Raw genomic sequence first — 21411 nt, 5'->3', positions numbered from 1 at the left:
ATTGCTGACAATCACAGGTCTGGTTTCAGGCTGGGTAGGGAGGCAATGTCCATTCCGCCACTTTATCCATCCGCCCACCCACCCATCTATCCATTCACTGTGCCAGCCATGGAGACCTCCATGATAGAAATGACATGGTCCATACCTTCAGAGATCTCACACAAAGAGATGCCCTGGGAGGCTCAGAGTGAGGCCACGTCCTCCAAGAATGTTCCTCATGGGTGGAGACCTCAGTATTGTTCTCTAGCTCAGCATCTGGTATCTCCATCACGCAACTCTCTTGATTTGTTATCACCTCCTTATTTCCCAGTCTCCTGGGCAAAACTGTGAATGAGTTCCAAGATGGCAAGAACCAGGTCTACCTCCCCAGTGGGTGGTGCACAATAAGTGCTCAATAGGGTGCCTGGGTGCCTCAGTTGGGTAAGCACCCGCCTCTTGATTTTCAGCTCAAGTCATGACCTCATGGTTTGTGGGATCAAGCCCCGCATCTGGCTCCATGCAGACAGCACGGAGTCTGCTTGGGATTCTCCCTCTCTCCCTCTCTCTCTGCCCCTCCCCCCTCTCAAAATAAACAAACACTTAAAAAATAATAAGTTGCTCAATAAGTACTTTTTGAATAAGCAAATGAACACACAATCCATTCTTATGAAATAAAAGATAGAAAAAGACCAACTCTGCTTTGAATACCGCCAGTGGCCTGATGCCCAAGATGTTTATGAGTCAATCTGATGTTGGGGAGTGGAAAGCTGTAGCTCAGGGCCTGGGGCCTGGACCCTCCTGGCAGGTCACTTCTACTCTTGGAGCCTGTATACTTAGGTCCAAAATGTGTGGTTGGAGAAGACACTTTCAGTTCCTTGAGTCGGGCACTCTATGAAAACCTCACATCCCTGGGAGAATTGGTCAAACTGCAGCCTCAAGGAATAGGGGCCTGGCTGGACTCCCCCATCTAGCAGATGTGAGACCATGGCCCCATCTTGTAAGTGTATGAAGCTTCTTCATGCACACAGCAAGGGTTGGGGAAAGGGTGCCATAGACTAGATGCTTCCCAAGTCCAAGCTTCTAGTACTTTAAGTGGAGGAGACTGGCTAAAATGAAATTTGGGTACAGCAAGAACAGGTCACATGATTTTTAAAAGAGCCCCAACTTCCAACACTGCACACCTCACTCACTCCTTGATTCACCCAATATTTGGTGAGGCCCTACTATGTGCCGGGCACTGTTCTAGTGGTGAACCAGACAAGACACAGTCACTACTGTTGTGGAACATCCAGTCCAGTTGGGGAGACAGAGAATACACAAATCAACAACTGAACAAAAGATGATTTCAGATGCAGTTATGGGCAAAGAACATTAAGAAATTGTGAGGGGTGCCTGGGTGGCTCAGTGGGTTAGGCATCTGACTTTGGCTCAGGTCATGATCTCATGGTTTGTGAGTTCTAGCCCCTCATTGGGCTGTCTGCTGTCAGCACAGAGCCCACTTTGGATTCTTTGTCCTCACTCTCTCTGCCCCTCCCCTACTCTCTCTCTCTCAATAAACAAACAAACATAAACATAAAAAATTTTTTTGCACCATGTGAGAGGCAGCAAGTAGAGGGAGAAGCTGGTTGGGAAGGCTTCTATCTGAGCTGAGACCTAACAACTACCTGGCAAAACGTAGGAAGAACATTCCAGGTGGAGGGAACGGCAGGTGCAAAGGCTCCAGGCTGGAAACATACCTGGCGTAATTGGAGAACAGAAAGGTAACCCGTGCGGCTCGTGAATGGGGCAGGAGGGGGTGACCCGAGACGAAGGTGAGGGTCTGCCCATGCAGGGCAGGCTGGGAAGGGCGTTGACAAGAGGTCCGTGGGTAAGATTGAGAGGGTTCGTGGACTTGGAGGGAGAAAAATGTCATCTCCCTTTTCACCAGCATTTACCTGAAAATGAGCACTTCCTTTAGTCACGAATGCCAACAACAACCGACAGTGACGTTAGTGGTGCCAAGCATTCGTCAACAACAAGATACTGCAGATGCATTCATAACACCACTGTGGCAGCATCTGGAAACATCACTTCTGCTCATCACAAACGCAGAGTTACAGCTGTTAGACCAGCCAGTTGGACACTACTATCTAAAGTGTTAACAAAGGAGCACATATATTTGAACATCATAAATTTTTAAAGTATCTCACAACTGAATCTGAAAAGAACTGGTTTCCTTTGTAACCCTACATATTTTGTTTTATATAAGGAAAAGCATTATTCTGAGAAGGGGTCCCTAGGCTTCACCCGACGACCAAAGTGCTCACAAGGAGTTCGATTTCTACTCCAGGAGGGACGGAGAACTGCTGACGTGCTTTCCACAGGTTTCATGGGCTGCAGCCTCCGGGTTGCAAAGTCACCCTGGCTGTGGGAGAAGATTGTGCTCGTACAAGGTGGTGCCAAAGGCAAGTGAGGGCATGGCCTACTCCGACCTCTGTCCTGGGCAATCTGGAGGGGGCAGTGCCCCTGGGGCCTCGAGGGCTCTTCCCAAGCCTCTCCCACCCACCCACCACACCACCTCATGCTGCCCTCTTGACACAGAGGAGCCCTGTCACTTGGCCCAAAGCCCACCCCAGGGCATCCTCCCAAAGAGCTTCAGGAAGTGAGCACGCGTGTCCACAAGAAAAATAAATGCGGCCTTTGCCACTGTTTGGTTTGAATATTGGTCCAGAACAGAAACGAGATTTGTACTTTAGAAAGCCTTCCAGCAGGACCCCAGCAGAGGCTGGGCCAACACCAGGCTGATGGACGGTGAACGCTCGGGAAGGCCCGAGCACAGGGACCCACTGCCCCGAGCGGCAGCTTTATGGCGGCCTTCCTGTTTTCCCCGGGCCTCCCTTCACACTGCTCTCTCACACACTGAGTCTTTTCAATGCCCTCCAGGAGAACAGAAGAATCCATTTGCACACGCCAGCACGCACGTTTCTCTCACCCTCCCCAGGGGGTGGACCCTGCCAGGAGGCCTGTTTATGGACATACAGGGACAGATGGGGAGGGGGCCCGCGGGTGGGGTCCTCAGAAAATCTGAGAACTGAATCCCATGCTCCCAGATCCCCCAGACCAGAGGTGAGACTGAGGTCTGGCCAACTGGAAGGTGAGGGACATTTGTGATGTCTCTGGGGCGGTGCTAGGAAGCTCATGGGGGGCAGGGATGCAGTGTGGGGTATGGGGGAGGGGGCTGGCAAGGGCAGGACTGGCTCACCTCGAAGGATCAGAACAGCATCCGAGAGGAGTGGAGAGGAGGCGTGCACCGGGTCTTTGGAACCAGATTTAGTGAGTAGAAAAGGAAACTGAGGCACCCATGTTGCTGATGAGGACCAGCAGAAGAGAGACAGCTCTAGCAGCCAGCTACACCAACCGCTGCCCATTCAGCTCAGAGTCCCTTTCCCAGGTTTCTGACTAGAAAAGAACACGCTGGGGTTTCTTTGGAAGGGGAGGAGGTTGATTTTTTTTGTCTACACCCATTGGCATTTCTGGGCTGTGAGTGTCTCCAGCACCCGGTGCCTGGGAATAAGGAAGGCAGAAAAGAGAACCCAGGAGCTCACTGTCAGGTCATTCTTCACATTCCCGGGCCCCCAGCCAGTCTGCCTTCTTGTCTCCACTTTTCAGAATTTTCCTATATTTGTTTCGTACGTAATGTCCAGAGCTTTGGCCTGTCCTTGGTGGGAGGGCCAGGGACAATACATCTCTTCTATCGTGTCTGGAACCAGAAGTCCTGTATTTCATACTTATATGTTTTATATTTTTAAGCAACACATGACTCAAATATAGAGAATACTCAGGTTTCTTTAACCTGCATGGCAGGAATGCCCTTTACATGGCTTTCAATGCTCTTCCATTTATTGGAAACACTGTATAAGTTGGTTGTTATGCCCCTTCATCCTTTCCTTTGCTCATTCAGCCACCCAGCTGTCTGCTGTGAGCCTCCAGGCACCAGGTACACAGTAGAGAATTTAAAAGATCCTTCCCAAAGAGCCTTTCCCACTTGGGGTGAGCAGACAGCAAACCACAGCTGAGGCAGGGTACCCCCACAGAAGAGAACAGTGCGCTCTGAAAGACCCTGGCCAGGGGGGTAATTTAAATTCTCTGAGGAAGACATGAACAGACACTTTTCCGAAGAAGACATCCAGATGGTCAACCGACACATGAAAAGACGTTCAACATCACTCCTCATCAGGGAAATACAAATCAAAACCACAATGAGAATACCACCTCACACTTTAGAGTGGCTAAAATGAACGACTCAGGAAACAACAGATATTGGCGAGGATGTGGAGAAACGGGAACCCTCTTGTACTGTTGGTGGGAACGCAAACTGGTACAGCTGCTCTGGAAAACACTGTGGAGGTTCCTCAAAAAATTAAAAATAAAACTACCTTATGACCCAGCAATAGCACTACTAGGAATTTATCCAAGGGATACAGGAGTGCTGATTCGAAGGGGCACATGCTTCCAAGTGTTTATACCAGCACTTTCAACGATAGCCAAAGTATGGAAAGAGCCCAAATGTCCATCAACTGATGAATGGATAAAGAAGATACGGCATATATATACAATGGAATACTACTCAGTGATGAAAAAGAATGAACTCTTGCCATTTGCAACAACATAGATGGAACTGGAGGGTATTATGCTGAGTGAAATAAGTCAGAAAAAGACAGATATCATATGTTTTCACTCATAGGTGGAATTTGAGAAACTTAACAGAAGACCATAGGGGAAGGGAAGGAAAAATAAGTGGCAAACAGAGAGGGAGGCAAACCATGAGAGACTCTTAAATACAGAGAACAAACTGAGGGTTGATGGGGGCAGGGGGTTGGGGGGGGCGGGGAAAATGGGAGATGGGCATTGAGGAGGGCACTTGTTAGGATGAGCACTGGGTGGTGTATGTAAGTGATGAATCATGGGAATCTACTCCTGAAGCCAAGACTACCCTGTATACACTGTATGTTAGCTAACTTGACAATAAATTATTTTTAAATAAATAAATAAATAAATAAATAAACAAATAAATTCTCTGAGGAAGTGGTCTTGGGGCCTGACTGTGCCCCACAGGGCATTCCTGGTACCACCACCTGTGGGCAGTCTACCCAAAAGCAGAGAAGCAAATGGCTTCCCAAGAACAAGCTTTGCAGGTAAGGCCCCTCCCAAATAAGCCTGGCTCTCACACAATGACCCCGCCTCTCTGCACAGCTCTCCACTTTGAGGGCAGGGGTTCTTACCTCCTATTCAAGCTCTCTCCTCTAAATCAACACCCCAGAAAGGTCTCTTGCATCAGTCCTTTGGCTGTAAGCATGAGTGGGAGCCCCTCCTTGGGCCCACTGAGGAAAACTGGGCTCAGCACCCAGGAAAGACATTCTGGTCTCCGGTGAACTTGCTCACCCTGGACAGGAGAGGGCTTGTCTCCCCAAGGGGGTATGACAACCATGGCAACTGAGGTCTCCACCCCTAGCCCTATTCTCTCCAAGCATAAATTAGCATGAAGAACAAAATGGCCCCAGGAAATAATGGGCCAACTCCAGATAAGCTCTTCCTGTCTTCTCTCTGAAAGCCACTTGGAGTTTAACTGGCAAAACTCTCCCAGCCCCAGGAGATGTGCCCATCTTCTCTCCCACCCTGCCCCATGTGCCCCAAAGGGTGAACATCAAGGGTGAATGTGGCACCCCCAGCACAGGAAGGACCTAGCAGAGTGATGGCTGCTGGGCCTCCCAGAAAGAAAGCTGAAGTGCTAAGGGAGATGTCCTGGGCTCCTGAGGATAGCTCCAGTGAAGCCCTTTACACATGGTCTCACCTGAGTGGGTTCATGATCATTTCTTTCACCCGAGGAAACAGAGGCTCAGTCAGATTAAGTGACTCGTCAGGGGGCCAGTAGAGAGGGTGAGATTTGAACCCAAGTCTGTCTGGACCCAGAGACCCTGATCCCTTAGAGGCCAGCTCCACTCACCCTAAGAACACCGTGGGGGTCTGATCTGAGGTAGATCTTGAGGACACTTCCCATGCATTAGCACCCCACCTTCTTCACCTGCTCACATCTGTCTTCATCGGGTACAGGTGGCTTCCTTTCATTTCATAAACACTAATTAAGCGAGCTCCTCCCTCCACGGTGGGCATGCAGGGCACACAGAACAAGCAGTTGTCATCTGCTGTGACAGCAAGACAGAAGAATCTGGAGGGTGGGCTAAGCGGCCAGGACTGAGCAGCCCTGGGGGGCCATGTAAGTCCCGCCTAGCCTGGGGAACTGGTGGAGGCCAGGCCACATGGAAAAGCCATTCGGAAAAGCTAAGTGGTTTTGAGTGGCCTCACATTTCATAGCAGGCACTGGGCAGTTCACCCACAGCCCTGGACAGAAGTCCCAAGAGCAGCAAGGCCCACAGAGTTCTGGGTGACAGGGCCATCCTCTATCCAGCATTCAATGGATCTCGGTCTAATAAACAGTGGTTAGCACGTCCACAAGCGCTCCGACAGACAGGAGCAGATAAGAAGCCTTCACGCAGTAGGGGCTGGTGTACATGGGGCACACAGGGGAGAAGGGCCAGGGCCCCCACCAGTAAGGAGGAGCCCCACCATGCCCACCTCCTCCGTGGGAGCCCTGTGTCCTCATTTGGTGAGCTTGGCTGTGCCAGCCCCTTAAGAAACAAGGTCCCTCTGCTGTTCGAGGTGCTTTGCTGTGTGGGTGCCGGATAAAGAGTTCTGGGCTGTTACCACTGAACAGGGCGGCCCCTCAGTGAGCACATCAACATCCTCAGCAAGAGGACAGGGAGCCTAGACATTCGCCTCACCCTCAATTCCCAAAGCTTTGCTTGCTGAGGGCAGAGCCCACAGTCTCCAGGAAAGAAGGGTGGAAAGCTATATGTGGGCGCTCAGTGCCAGGCCTGGCCCACCTCCACCACCCTCCTACAAGCTGTGCAACTTTGGGCTGGTTGCAGAACCTTAGTTTTCCCACCCAAGAGATGGAGTAAAAAAAAAAAAAAAAAACAGTACTTGCAGGGCGCCTGGGTACCTTAGTTGGTTGGGTGTCCGACTTGATTTTGCTCATGTCACGATCTCATGGTTCATGGGATTGAGCCCAGTGTTGGGCTCCAAGCTGACAGTACGGAGCCTGCTTGGAATTCTCTCTCCCTTTCTCTCTCTCTCTCTCCCCACTATCCCCCCTCTCAAAATAAATACATAAACGTAAAAAACAAAACAAAACAGTACTTGCCTCCAAGGGTAATTGGGAGATAATCCTGCCCAGCACACACCAAAGAGTCAATGAGTGTTAGTTCCATCTTTACGTCAATTAGCAAGGATGTCAGCCTGGAGCTCCTATCTGGAATCACTTTGCTACACTAATTGTTTCGTATTTGACTCACTGTCCAAATGGTTTGGTTGTAGTGGGCTCCTTGCTCCCCTCCCAGCCCCTTCCCATGCCCCCTCCAGGCAGGGCAGCTTACCTATGGTCCTTCGGAGGTCTTCACACTGGCTGATGTGAGGAAACTTCAGGATTTCCTTCCACTTCTTGCTTTTCCCCTTGCGCTTTCCTCCACCCCCTGCAGAAATGGGGGGAAAAGATGTCGGGCTCATGTTGGTCTTGTGGAAGGCTCCAGAGCCTGTTTCCCATCCCAGCGAGCCTGTCCACCAGCTCCAGGGGCCGGGAGACAGCCAGGGGGCTCAAGGTCAAGTCAGTGGCACACCCCAAACCCCCCAGGCACACACACTCCCTCCTGGCCAGCATCAAGCCTGTGTGTTCTCCCCACACAGTTGGGCCGGGCTCCTCAAGCAGCAGGAGCAGACGAGCCCCTCCAGTCATCCGTGCCTGAACCCACACCAGTTGCCCTGTTCTTTCTCCACATCTTCCCCTGCTCTTCAGGCCCCCTGGGTGCCCAGTCTCTGGCGTCAGACTAGACCCCAACCTTCCCACAGCAGGGGCCAGGCCGGCTGGACTTAATATTGCCTTCGGGCTTGGGAAGTCCTTGCGGAATGGATCCACAAGTGAGTGGACTGCAGCCGCCTCACTGCCTCCTTTTGTCCTCTTGTTTCCTGTGGAGAGTCCCGTTCCCCAACTGGAGGCCAGATGTTGGGAACAAGGACTTCAATTTCCACTTGTCTTGTGTACCCCCTTCTTCTCCCTCCCCCACAAACCCCAGGGTCTCAGAGGATGTATACTCAAGGCTGGAAGGACTCCTGAAGGGCCCCATCCTGCCTCGCATCCTCCTCTGTGTGCATGTGCGACGAACACGCACATGCTAGGGATACATGTGATGGACGTGTACGCATGATGAGCACACGTGCAATGAATCTGCACACACAATGAACATCATGCACACGTAATGAACATGCAATAAACACGTGGAGCTGAGTAAGGTACACACTCAGGGCATTCCCACCAACCACACTAGTCTTATCCAAGGGACAGTGGACAGATGTCCGAACGCTCAGGTGTACAAACAGCAAGGGGAGGCACCAACTCTGGCCTGTGTTCCTGAGCCCACCGGCATTTGAGCCTCAGACCTGGAGGCCCCTCTGTGTCTAGTGGCCAGGACCTTCCAGGGACTGAGATGCCATTACCCACCACCCACCTCCAGAGTGGCCTTAGATACCACATCACTAAAGATCACATAGCTCTTTAGGTCCCTCAGTATTTTAGGATATTGAGGGCCTCTCACCCTCCTCCATGTAGTCAATACCCCAACACCTGTGGACTTTAGAGCCCAGTTAGAAACACAGGATCTGGGGTAGGGCCTCGGCACCCTGGGCCTGCTCCTTGCTCTGGGTTGGGTGTGCAGCACCTCCAACCTTTAACCCTTCCAGAGTGTGCCTGGGCCCCCCTCTCCAACCAGCAAACCAAGGGATACAGAAGGGCTTAGCTTGTGCCCACCCAGGCCCAGTGTGTGCCCCAGGGCTGGCAGGGAGCTGGTCTCAAGGAGTGGGGATCCCCAACTGTCAACCCTGCTGCCCTGGAAAGCTAAGGCCGGGTTCCCCATTAGCAAGTGGGTTGGCTTCTGAGGCTGGGACCAGGACCCCCACCCTGGGGGCTGGGAAATAGGAGAGGGAGCTGACGGGGGTGGGGGTGTCCTTTCTCTGCTCTCTGCTTGTCCTGTCTTCTTTTCCTCTCAAGCCTCTGCAGAGAGCAAAGGCCTCAGACTCTACAGGACAGAACAAGTGTACATTGGGCATTTGCTGTGGCCAGGCACCATTTGAACATTATCTTGTGTAATCCTCAGAATGTCTCGTTGAGGAAGAGATCACTGTGAGCCACGTCACAGATGAAGAAACAAATATCCAAGGTTGAGCAACTCGCCGGCTGATGGCCCATCTGACTCCACACTTGCTCTTTCCTCTAACCAGGGTCAACACACATGTGCGCACACTGCAGAGTCCTTCCCCGAGACCCTTCCCTGGACTCTCTGCAGTCCTTACTCTAAATCTACAAGGCAGGACTATTACTGTTCCCCCCTGACAAATAAGGAAACTGAGGCATGGGGAAGAAAGAAGCAAGTGGCTTTCTTTACTGGCTTATTAATAGCAGAGCCAAGGCCCCAGCTTGAGTAGACTCTGGACCCCAGGCACTCACCCTCACCCTTCTGTCTGTAAACCTCCCTTTGGGGTACATTGAAAGCCAGGGAAATTCTCAGGGATAAAAAAAAAAATTGCTGGGGTCAGACCACAGAAGTGATGCAGCATCGAGTAAGAGGAGCAGGAAAGGGGATCTCTCTAGCCGGGGCCCAAGCTTGCAAGCTCTGAGAAAAGACGTCACCCCAGACACCTGCAGACTTGTTCTGCTTGACCCACACGTGGCTTGTTTGTTTGCTGTTCACTGAACCAGTTGTCAAGATTTCAAACCACGAGGAGACTTCACATGCAAATCCAGATTTCAGATTTCTCTCCATAATGAAGCATCCCACATGGCAAGAATGGGTTGGAGCTAGGGAACAGCTGCTCCCGTGGACAGGCCGTGTGGCCTGCTTGGCCTCTGTAGGGATTAAAATGTGCATCCCCTAGAAAAGGGCCGCCCTCTGGAGACATCAGCAAAGTCAGATGCTCCCGTCTCAGCCCCCACCAGGCTGGGAGGTCAAAAGGGGCCATTAGAACAAGAACTAAGTCCTTGTCCTTTCCTATTCTTGCACTACTCGCTCCCAGATCTGGCTGGAAGAAAGCACATTTGTGTGTGTACGATAAAGTATACACAACATGAAATGTGCCATCTTACCCATGATCAGGTATACGGTCCAATGGCACGGATACATTCACACTGTTATGCAGCCATCACCACCATCCACCTCCAGAACTCTTTCATCACCCCAGACTGGAACTCGGGACCTATTAAACACTAGCTCCCTCCTCCCCCCAGCCCCTGGCAGACACCATTCTACTTTCTGTCTCTGTGAATTTCATCCCTCCAGTGAAATCACACAGTATGTCCACTTGTGACTGGCTCATTGCACTTAGTGTAATGTACACAAGATTCGTTCATGTTGCGGCGTGTGTCAGATTTCATTCAGTTTTTAAGACCAAATAACATTCCATTGTGTGTAGGTACCACATTTGGTTTATCCATTCCATCCATTTTTTTAACATTCATACATTTTTGAGAGACAGAGAGAGACAGAGCGTGAGTGGGGGAGGAGCAGAGAGAGGAGACACGGAATCCGAAGCACACTCCAGGCTCCGAGCTGTCAGGACAGAGCCTGACATGGGGCTCAAACCCACAAACTGTGAGATCACAACCTGAGCTGAAGTCAGACGCTTAACCGACTGAGCCACCCAGGCGCCACCAACCATTCATCTACTGATGGACACTTGGGTTGTTCCCACCACTTGGCTTTTGTGATCGGTGCTGCTATGGATATCTGAGTCCCTGCTTTTAATTCTTTTGGGTATATGTTCAGGAGTGGAATCACTGGGTCATATTGTAGTTCCACTTTTCTGCAGAACTGATGAAGCCTTCTGGACAGTACAGATCACCAGGCTATACTGCATCAGGCTGTCTCCCAACTCTCTGTGATCAGAACCCAGGGATGTGACTTCTGGAAAGGCCCATCCCCCTACCCCCCGCCAGGTGATTCTCAGGTGGCCAGTGTATGGAAACCAGGAGCCTATTTTACATGCATATACATGTGTGTGTGTGTGTGTGTGTGTGTGTGTGTGTGTGTGTGTGCGCGCGCGTGCATAGTTCTTACGGATTAATTGAACCATTAGGAACATTAACCCAGACTCATTCCTTCACTCAGCCAATATATGTTGAGCATCTACTAGAAGGAGCTGGGACAAGAGACACAGGGTGTCACCATCTTGGGGCTTCCAACCTAGCAAGGAAGACAGACATCAAAGTCTTTATTTCAGTGGCTCGACACGGGGGGACAACTTTGTCCTCTGGGGGACAACCGGCAATGTCTAGAGATATTTTTGGTCGTCACAGCTGGGGCGGGGGTGCTACTGGCATCAGGTAGGCAGAGGCCAAGAACGTGGTTGAGCACTGTACAATGCGTGAGGCAACCCCCCACAACGGAGCGATCTGCCCCAAAACGTCAATAGTGCTGAGGTGGAGACACACTGCTTTATTTAACAAGCATTTGGACCAGCACTCAGAAGGGCAGGGTTTGGGGGAGACATGTTTGGGGCAACATGTCGCTGAAGCTGGAGTTAGGAAGGGAGAGGGTACCACCCAGGGAGCTGTCCCGGGCCAAGGGGGCAGACTTTCCGGCCCATGTGGGGCTCCTTTCCTCCTAAGGAGTAGGAGCCCCCAGAACAGGGCAGGGACTGTGGCAGGCAGAATAATGCTCCCCAAAGTGTCACCTGAACATGTTAGCTTATATCACAAAGGGGAACGAATATTACAGATGGAATTAAGGATAACAGCGGGAACATTATCTCAGGTGGTCTCGGTGGACCCAGTGTAATGGTTAGAGTCCTTACATGTGGAAGATGGGGAAGAAGAGTCAGTTTAGAGCCATGCTGTGTGAGGAAGACCAGAAAAGCCACTGCCGGCTTTGAAGACGGAAGGGGCCACGAGAAGGCGGGTGGCCTCTAGAAACCACAAAAGGCAAGAAAACAGATTCTCCCTGGGAGCCTCCAGAAAGAACGGAGCCCTGCCCACACCCTAGTTTTAACCCAGTAAGACCCATGTCAGACTTCTGACCTCCTGAAATGTAACTCATTAATTTGTGTTCTTTTAATCCATTGGGTTTGTGGTATTTGTTACAGCGGCGAAAGGAAACTAATCCAGGGACGCTCTGGCCATTAGGGGTGTCCCCCTAAATGGCCACTGGGATCCTGAACTCACCTGGCCTCCAGTTCCTTGGACACAAACCCTGCCCCTCCATAACTCAAAGAGGTCGCCACTTCCAGACAAATAGTTAGCTCTTACGTGTGCTGCTGGGTTATTAGATGACATATTTGATGACTGAAGTGTCAATACTCTATTGTTTCAGTCAGACCTGACTGTCTCTCAGGACCCTGAGGTGGTGAGGCCCAACACCCTGCTGCAGAAGTTCCTTGCGTGTCCTGGCCCTGTGACCCCAGCTGCCCCAGGCCCACCTCCCTGCTTGGGAGGATGTCAGGCCTACAGGGAGCTAAGGCCACCACCTCTCCACTACTCAGGGCCCAGCCAGGCCCCAGCAGCTGGGATGGCCAGTTCCCAGGCCTGCCCATCAACCACTGCTCATCCGTTCTCCTTGACCAGTTTCAAAGCCCTTCACCATGTGGTCACAGTCTTTCCAAGCTTTATTTCTCTCCCTGCCATTGCTCTCAGGACCTTTGCACTCACTGTTCCTTCTGGCAGTAACATCTCCTGCCTACCTGTGTAAATGACTTTCATCCATGCTTCAAGTCTTAACGCAGGCATTCGGCTTCAAGACTTCCTGTGCACCGTATGGCCATCCAGGAGGGCCTTCTCTGACCTCAGTAGCTGAAGTGGGGCCCGTTCTCTGCCTTCACCACTGCCATTAAACTGTGTTTGGGAGGCCCTGGTCAGTTGGGCAGCCTGTCTCTCTTGCACACACTCATCAGCTGACAGATTCACTTATCTGTCCCAACAGATTCACTTGTTCTCCCAACACATTAAGCACATTTTCACTGACGGGTCCAACCTGTATGTGTGAAGTTACTACCAGATTTCCAGGACCAGCCCCAGCTCTTACCAGTACCTGACATCTTCCTATTTAGTGATTTACTTGCCAATCCTTAGTCTCCCTGTTTGAAGGAAGACCATGGTGGCAGAGACCTTGGTTTCTCTGCTCTCTGTTGCTCCCTCCTTGGCCCACTGTGGATATGCAAACAGTATTTGCCAAGCAGATGCAAGCGTTGCCCCTGTGATCTCTGCATGCATCATCCTCTCCCCCATGACCCCACAGGAGAAGTTCCTGACCCCTCCACCTACTGAAGCCCGCTCTTTCTTCAAGCCCCAGCCAGTTGTCCCTTCCAGGGCTGCCCTTGAGAGGAAGACTCCCCGCCCCCCAACTTGCCAGGCCTACAGCCTACTCCCAGTTTGGCCCAGACCTATTCAGTGTCCCTCCGGGGGGTGGGGCACCTAACACAATGCCTGGTTAATCACCAGCTTTCATTAAGTTAGGATGACTGACTGGGTAAATGAATGTTTGCCGGAATAAATGACAATGTCCACCCCACCCTACCCCCAGCAGTCTGAGGTTAGCACTGAACTGGGTTCTGTATGTTTGGTGTTCACTAAGGTGGCATTAGCCCCATTTCACAGATGAGAAGCCAGAGGCTCAGGGAGAGGAATTAATGGGATCAGTGAATGAACTCCCAGCCATTTCCTGTCTTGAGCAGCTTTGGGTTTTATTTGCTTTACCATCTGACCCACTGCTGCTCATAGTTTATCTTTCATGTGCCGGAAACAATCAGTGAACTGGACATGGTCTCTGCCCTCAGGGACATCCAGTTCATTCCAGGCTTCAAAGAGCAGAGACCATGGGGGTGGCCTGGCAGGCGGGGGGGGGGGGGGCGGTGGGGAGCAGCCCACGGGGGGATGGCAGCAACAGGGACCAGGGGGCCAGACAGGAAGGGGAAGAGGCCAAGGTGCTGGGGGACATGGGCTGAAGTCTGCCAGCCCACGGTTCTGAGGAAAAGCACCAAAGGATCAAGATGGCAGGTCTTGATCCTGGAACGGGAAAGAGTTTTGCCTTTTCTCAAGGCAAAGCCTGGAGAAAGGTGGGCAATGGGAAGATGGGAGTCTTCTCTGACTCTGGACCTCACCCCCAACTGGCCCCATAGGAGGGAGGGGGCAGCTTGCAGGAAGGAAATTGCTTAGCAAATCATTGCTGCTTTCTCTAGTCCCTAGCGTCCCCCTCCATTGCCAGCAATGGCCTCACACAGGTGTACCGGGGGGGGGGGGTGCAGCTAAGGGAAGTGTGATAAGGGGGTGGCAGGGCAGGAGAGAGGCAGCCAACAGAGAGGGCTGGGGGGCTCCTCTGGCAGGAGGGCAAGTCTTAGCAGGGAGTGGAGTGTGGGACTTGGGGACAAAAGGCAAAGTAATAGTGGCTCCCATGTCTTAAGCATGGGCCACGCACTCATTTCTTGTGCTCCCATGGATACCCCCAGGGAACAATAAAAGGATCACCCCAAATAAACTGCCACAAGAGAGCTGTCACTATGGGGGAAGAAGCTGGCTTACTGTTATTCTTGTTGCTTGTACTGTGCCAGAGGGAGGTATTTGTGCCCTGAGAGCAGAGGACTGAGAGAAGACAGCACTGAGAACGAGAGGGGGCAGAGCAAGGTGGACCCATGTCTACTCCGGGGGGTGGGGGGAAAGGTATGGGGGAGGGCTCTGGCTCTGTGGCAGCTGGATCCCAGCGATGACAGCTTCTGAGCAAAGAGGAGCCTCCAGCCCCGTGGCCAGACAGGCACAGCCGAGTGGAACTGCCAGCAGAGGCGCCTCCTCCGAAGGACACTGACAAAACCAGCAGCGGCAGTGACCCCGATGGTCTGTGATCTCGTTGGCTGGACTCCTTCGGGCCCTGGAGCATCTCTTCCCATCCTTGGAAGGAAGTGGGACAGACCTCTGCAAAACAACTGGCCCTGGAATTCTCATTAACCTTATGGTATGATATATTTGATCCAGAAAGTAAAGCAACGTGACACTTCCTGTGCTCTTGGGGTCAGGGGACAATCAGCTATGACATCATCACACTTAATTCTCACATCAAGTCCATGAGGCAGGTCCTGCTATGGAACCCCTTTTGCAGGTGAGAAAATAGTCTCAGAGAGGCAAAAACCTTGCCTTAAATCACTCAAGCGGCCGTGTCACAACCTGAGCCAGGAGCCAGGTGCCGGACTCTCGGTCTAAAGTTCTCTCTTCCCTGCTGACCAACGAGCAGTTCATCAGGGGAAGCTTCCATGCATTTGGTGGAAAAACCTTCCTTCATGCCCTTGAATCTGAGGTTGAGTGTGGCTCTTGGACTGGCAGCATCAGCATCACTGGAGAATTTGTTAGAAATGCAGATTCTCGGGCCCCACCCTAGACCTATTGACTCAGAAACTCTGGGAGTGCACCCAGCAGCCTGTGTGTTAATGAGCCCTCCAGGTGATTCTGATGCTCAGTCAAGCTTGAGAACCACTGCCCTAAATTCAGAGAAAGTCCCTGAACATCACATGGGAAATGGGAGATGGAACCACTCTCTCTGGGAATTTCTCTCTCTAAAAAAGGATTTGAAGAGACACAGCAAAGTTGGGACAAACCACCAAAAGTGTTCCTCCCAGCCCCCATATTCAGTGATCCTGGGATCTGCCTGACAAGCACCGAGGTCCCTGCAACCTGCCTGACTTGAATCAGCTTAAGCCACTTACCAGGCCACCAGCCAGGGCGAGAGGCAAACTGTACAAGGGCCCTCCTGTTTCCAACGTGCTCGGTGCTGGCCCATAAGGGTCCAGGTGGGGGAGCCAGTCTCAAGGAACCTTATTCCATGCCCCCAGGCCCTGGCCTGGCTCCTAACAAGCTGGACAGGACCCCCCACAAACCCCTCCTGTACCAACAGTAAGTACACACTTCCCCTACCACGTGCCTCTGCATTCTGACAGCCTCTGGACCTTGATTGTTCTACGGATCCCAGAGAGGAGTGAACCACCTCTGGAGACGGGCTTGCCGGGGTCCACAGAGGACCTGACGTGTTTCGAGGGCTCTGAGGAGGGAGAATATTTTCCCACAGAGTATGTTCCTCTAGGAAAGACTTGTCAACTCAAATCGAAAAACAGTATTGGTGAATACAGTTCCAGCCAAGGTTAGCAGGAAGAGAGACTCATTTGAGTTGACCTGCAAAGGGGATTGTTACCAGGATCATGGGGGCCTCTAAGAATCCAAGGAAAGGCAGCCAAGAGCAGCTGGGTTTTGAGAATAAGAAGGCCATGGAGACATGGAGAAGCTGGGGCTGGGGTGTCTGCCCCTCACTCCACCAGCTGCCCCTCTGCAGACCATACCAGGCTCACTCACCCCCTTGCACAGGCCCAGCTGGCCACTGGTGTACAATGAAGAATTTGGCCTTTGTCTCTGGTTCCTGGATGGTGACCTCTAAGTCCTTGTAATTTTCCAAGTGACAGAATGGCATTTTTATTCATGCGGGGCCCCCAAAACCATACCAGAGTCTATGCTAACAAGATGGCTCAAGGTGGGGCTGACCTTGCCAGAATGACCAACCATATGATCGGGTAGGTTCTGAGCCTGGTGATACTATCCAGGGAGAGATGAGCAACTGGAGATTGGGCTCAACCCCATGGCCAACGATTCCATCACTCCCGCCTAAGTAATGAAACCCCCGGTAAAAGCTCTAGGCGCCAGGCTCAGGTGAATCTGCCGGCTGCTGCCGGGAAAGTGATGTGTCTGCTGCAGACCTTGCCCTATGCATCTCTCACGTTTGCTGGTTTGGATGTGTCCTTTTGCTCTAACAACATTGTAAGTAAAGTGATCTGAGGTCTGTGAGTCATTCTAGTGAATTATCAGCCTGAGGGGGTGAGAGAATCCCTGAATTTGTAGCCTGCCGGTCAGAAGTGCGTGCAGCCCGGGACCCCCAAACTTGCTGCTGGGGTCTGAAGGGAGGTCAGTCTCTGGGACTGTGCCCTTCATCTGTGCAGTCTGTGCTAAAACTCTGGGGTAGTTAGTATCAGAAATGTATTGTAGCTGTCTGGGAATGCAAGCTGGTGCAGCCACTCTGGAAAACAGTATGGAGGTTCCTCAAAAAAACTAAAAATAGAACTACCCTACGACCCAGCAATTGCACTACTAGGCATTTATCCATGGGATATGGGTGTGCTGTTTCGAAGGGACACATGCACCTCCATGTTTATAGCAGCACTATCAACAATAGCCAAAGTATGGAAAGAGCCCAAATGTCCATCGATGGATGAATGGATAAAGAAGATGTGGTATATATATACAATGGAGTATTACTCGGCAATCAAAAAGAATGAAATCTTGCCATTTGCAACTACGTGGTTGGAACTGGAGGGTATTCTGCTAAGTGAAATTAGTCAGAGAAAGACAAAATCATATGACTTCACTCCTATGAGGACTTTAAGAGACAAAACAGATGAACATAAGGGAAGGAAAACAAAAATAATATAAAAACAGGGAGGGGGACAAAACAGAAGAGACTCATAAATATGGAGAACAAACAGAGGGTTGCTGGAGGGGTTGTGGGAGGGGGGATGGGCGAAATAGGGAAGCGGCACTAAGGAATCTACTCCTGAAATCATTGTTGTACTAGATGCTAACTAATTTGGATGTAAATTTTAAAAAATAAAAAATAAAATTAAAATTCAAAAAAAAAAAGAAAGAAAGAAATGTATTGTAGCTGTCAAGGACCCCGAGTCCTTAGGTCCCCCTGGCCTGGCTCACCACCTGCCTCCCAGAACCCTGATTCTTTTAATGTTTATTTATTTTTGAGAGAGAGAGAAACAGAGCATGAGTGGGATAGGGGCAGAGAGAGAGGAAGACGCAGAATCTGAAGCAGGCTCCAGGCTTTGAGCCGTAAGCACAGAGCCTGATGCAGGGCTCGAACTCGCCAGCCGTGAGATCAGGCCGTGAGATCATGACCTGAGCCGAAGTCAGACGCTTAACTGACCGAGCCACTCAGGTGCCCCCAGAACCCTGATTCTAAAGTCCCGGCCACAGGTCATGGGCCAGCCTAGACTCTGCACAATCCACTCAGTTCTGGCCCTTGCGGGAGGGAGGCCCCGGGGCAAGAAGGCAGGCTTGCCAAGCAGCAGACCTCCCTGGGGCTCGGGCTCGAATGTTCGGAACAGAAGCCCCCACGGCAGCAGTGCCAGACATCACCAAAGGCGGGCTGGACAAGACCACAGAAGCAACCACCCTCACTTCTAGAACATTTGGGTGCTGCCGGTTGAAGGCACAGGCCGTGATGGGAAGGGGCGCAGGCTTCAGGAGCCCCCGGATTCCCACTGGGGCCCCTTCTTCCTCCTGCTGCCACAAGGTCTTCCCTCCAGCGGATGGCCTGTGGGCTGCTGGGGGCCACAAGGCTCAGAAAAAGTCAGCATTATGCTAACGCAAGGGACTAAACCTGTTAGAAATCCAAGTTATGTGGTAAAGCAGGTCTTTACAACACTTAGGGGGTGCGGGGAGCATGAAAAGTGGAGGAGCCTCTCTCGACGCACTTTGATCAAGGTCTGGGAAGCTCTCGAGTATCCTGGTGACTGTACGTGGGAAGGATCTCTCTCTGTGTTCCCAGCACAAGAGGCCGATGACTCACCCACTCTTGGCCAGTCAAGTGGAAGGTAGTGTTACAATTTCGCCTGTGACGTCTGTGGGGCTAAAGAATCTGTTCAAGTCCTTTCTACCCAGGTGAGCTTTCAAGACTCGGTTTCCAAAGCACTGCCAGCAGGACTGGCTTTCCAGAAAATGCCGCCACGGGGAGGCTGGGAGTGTTCTCAGAGGCCATGGGCAAAGCGGAGGAGGCCGGTTTTTCTGATAAGGTAGGTTACCCCTGCGTCTGCTGCCTCCTACCCTTGCCCTCCCAGCACTGATATTTCTGTCCCATCCAGCCGGGCTCGGCCGCCTTTGCCACCACCAGAGCGGCCCCCCGGCTGAAGCTGATGAGGCAGGTGTGCAGCATCTCACTGGTTCAAAGTCTCTTTTCATCCAGCCCCGAACAAGGCAACTTCCAATTATAGGACCCAGCTGGGCCCCGCAGCACTTGCGTGGTCTCTGCCTCAGGGCGCCCTCCTCTGTGAAGTTTCTAGATGCCTCCTGCCCTCAGTTCCTCCACTACCACACTGTCCCAAAGGGCTGGAGCTGGGAGGTCAGGATCTGGTGGTGCCGGGGACAGTGTGGGTGGAGATGCCCTGATAACTACCCGCTGATTGGAATGTTTGGAGGAAAATGTAACCTGGGGCCGCCAAAGGCGTCTCTGGCCCAGAATCTCCTGAGATGAGACTGTGCCGTTCATGCTGGACCCAGTCCACGGCCCCTCAGGAAGCATCACGGAGTCTAGGGTCTTCGAGCGTGTTCTGCACCTTCCTAGCTGGCATAGGACCCCCAGGGGTGGGCCAGAGGGGGAAGCAGTGGGGGGGGGGGGTGGGCATTGAGCCTCTCCCCGCCCAAGGCCGCTTGCTTTCCACGGCCCAACACAACCAGCAGCGTCACCACCCAGCAGACACTGACCCTTCTTATCACTCCAGAGACCTAAGGGATAGGCCCAGAAGGCAGGCTTGAGCCCAGGCTCCGTTCAAAAGGTTGCCAGTCTGGTGCAGGTGCAGCCAGCCCAAGGAGCCACCTGCGCAGAGTCAGCGAAGAGAGAAGGCAGAGAGACTGAAGGCCTTTCCAGGCCCTGTTAACCCGCCTGGGAGCTGAGCTCGGCTGCTTAGCTGGGGGCTCCCTTTGTTCAGGGGACTCCCCGCCCCCACCAGGAAGGCGGGCAAAAACCACGGTGGGCATTCGCACACCCCAGGCCCGGAGGACGTGGGGAGGCAAACACCCACAGTTATCCGACCCCAGAATGTCTCCCCGAGCCGCAGCTGCAGCTGCGAGAACCTGAAACGTCCAGCATGCCCTTGAACGGAAGTGCAGTGTGGAAGTGGCATGAAACACGGAGGGTGGCACAAGCCACGTGGGGCCTGTGGCCTGTGGGCAGGTCCCAGCACCTCCGGGTCCCCCTCACGGCCTCACCACAGTGGGGTTTCCAGAGAAGAAAAACCTCAGCCACCACCAGAAGGATCCCACAACCTCAAATTAGGAAAACCCAAACCAACACCAGGCCTGGTAAACGGTAGCCATGGGGACAGGGAGACATGGCCCCTCTCCAGCTCACTGAGCCTGCGAGAAAGGAGGCCGCTGGTGTGGCTTTGGCAGGGCGGGGAGGCAAGGGCACAGGCCCTCCTAGGAAAGCTTGCTGCTGAGGGCGGGGCGGAGACTGGGCCACCTCGACCAAAGGCTGCCGCCCCTGAGTGACAGCTGGGCTGTGGACCAGGGACTCGCATGCGCACTGCCTCGAGGCTTCCTCACTGCGATGTGATACGTGGGTACTTATCTGTCACCTGCACTGTCACCTGAGCCATGCCACACAGCGGCTGTGTGGTCTCGCTAAGTCACTCGGTGTTTTCTCCGGCAGAGGATGAGGCTGCTACGCCATTGTTTGGCTGGGTTAAGAATTAGAGCTAAGCGTGCAAAGTTCTCAGCATAGAGTAGGGGCTCACTAAATGCAGCCATGATCACCAACCTCCAACATCAACATCACCATCACCACCACCACCATTATCACTGTCACCATCCCTACCACCACCATCCCCACGAAGCCATCACCACCATCACCATCACTAACGAGAACGCCCTCCTCCCCCCACTGCCACCACCAGCATCGTCACAACCACCCAGTTGCCCACCACTGCCACCATCAACACGCTATCTACATGATTTGTGTCGATAAGAGAACTGAGAACACGGAGTGGGCCAGGGACAGACAGCAGGTCTCAAGCCCAGGTCTTTCTTCTGACTCCAAGTGCAGCCATCTGTCCATCCTACCACTCCTCCCCCGAACACACACACACACACACACACACACACATACACACACACACACAACTTCCCCATCAGCAGGATGTCAGCATCTATCCCATGTCTGTCAGAGGGTACAACAGGGAAATCATGCCTCCATGATATGGACCCATTTCCTCTCTGACCTCACCTGCCCCGACTCCCTCCCTCACACCACACTCTCCTCAAAATCCTCAGATGCCCTGGGTACCTTCCCACCTGAGGACCTCTGCTCTAGCTCAGGAGTCAGCAAACATCTTCTGTAAGGGCCACATGGAGTCTCTGGGTCACAGACAATCTGTGAACAAACGGGCTGTGTTCCAATACAACTTTATTACAAAAGCAGACAGCAGACTGGATTTGGGCCCAGGGTCTTAGTTTGCCTGAGTTTCTCTGTTCTTGCTGTTCCCTTTGCCTGG

At 52.4% G+C, this 21411-nt stretch overlaps 1 protein-coding gene across 1 annotated transcript in view; it reads right to left on the bottom strand.

The window, feature by feature from the left end:
- The window catches only part of GRK5 (G protein-coupled receptor kinase 5), a 212580-nt gene that overhangs the window by 107149 nt on the left and 84020 nt on the right, over positions 1–21411 (bottom strand). Inside the window, exon 2 of the mRNA XM_047073520.1 lies at positions 7452–7547. Within this exon, the coding sequence (XP_046929476.1) occupies positions 7452–7547 (96 nt within the window). The remainder of the gene's footprint in view (positions 1–7451; positions 7548–21411) is intronic.

The sequence above is a fragment of the Lynx rufus genome, unplaced genomic scaffold (genome assembly GCF_022079265.1).
Source record: "Lynx rufus isolate CCGP_SWC_20201006 ecotype Redwood Valley unplaced genomic scaffold, mLynRuf1.p SCAF_11, whole genome shotgun sequence".
Classification (NCBI taxonomy): Eukaryota; Metazoa; Chordata; class Mammalia; order Carnivora; family Felidae; genus Lynx; species Lynx rufus.
Note: the sequence above shows the minus strand (reverse complement) of the source record. Positions and strands in the feature narration are given on the sequence as shown.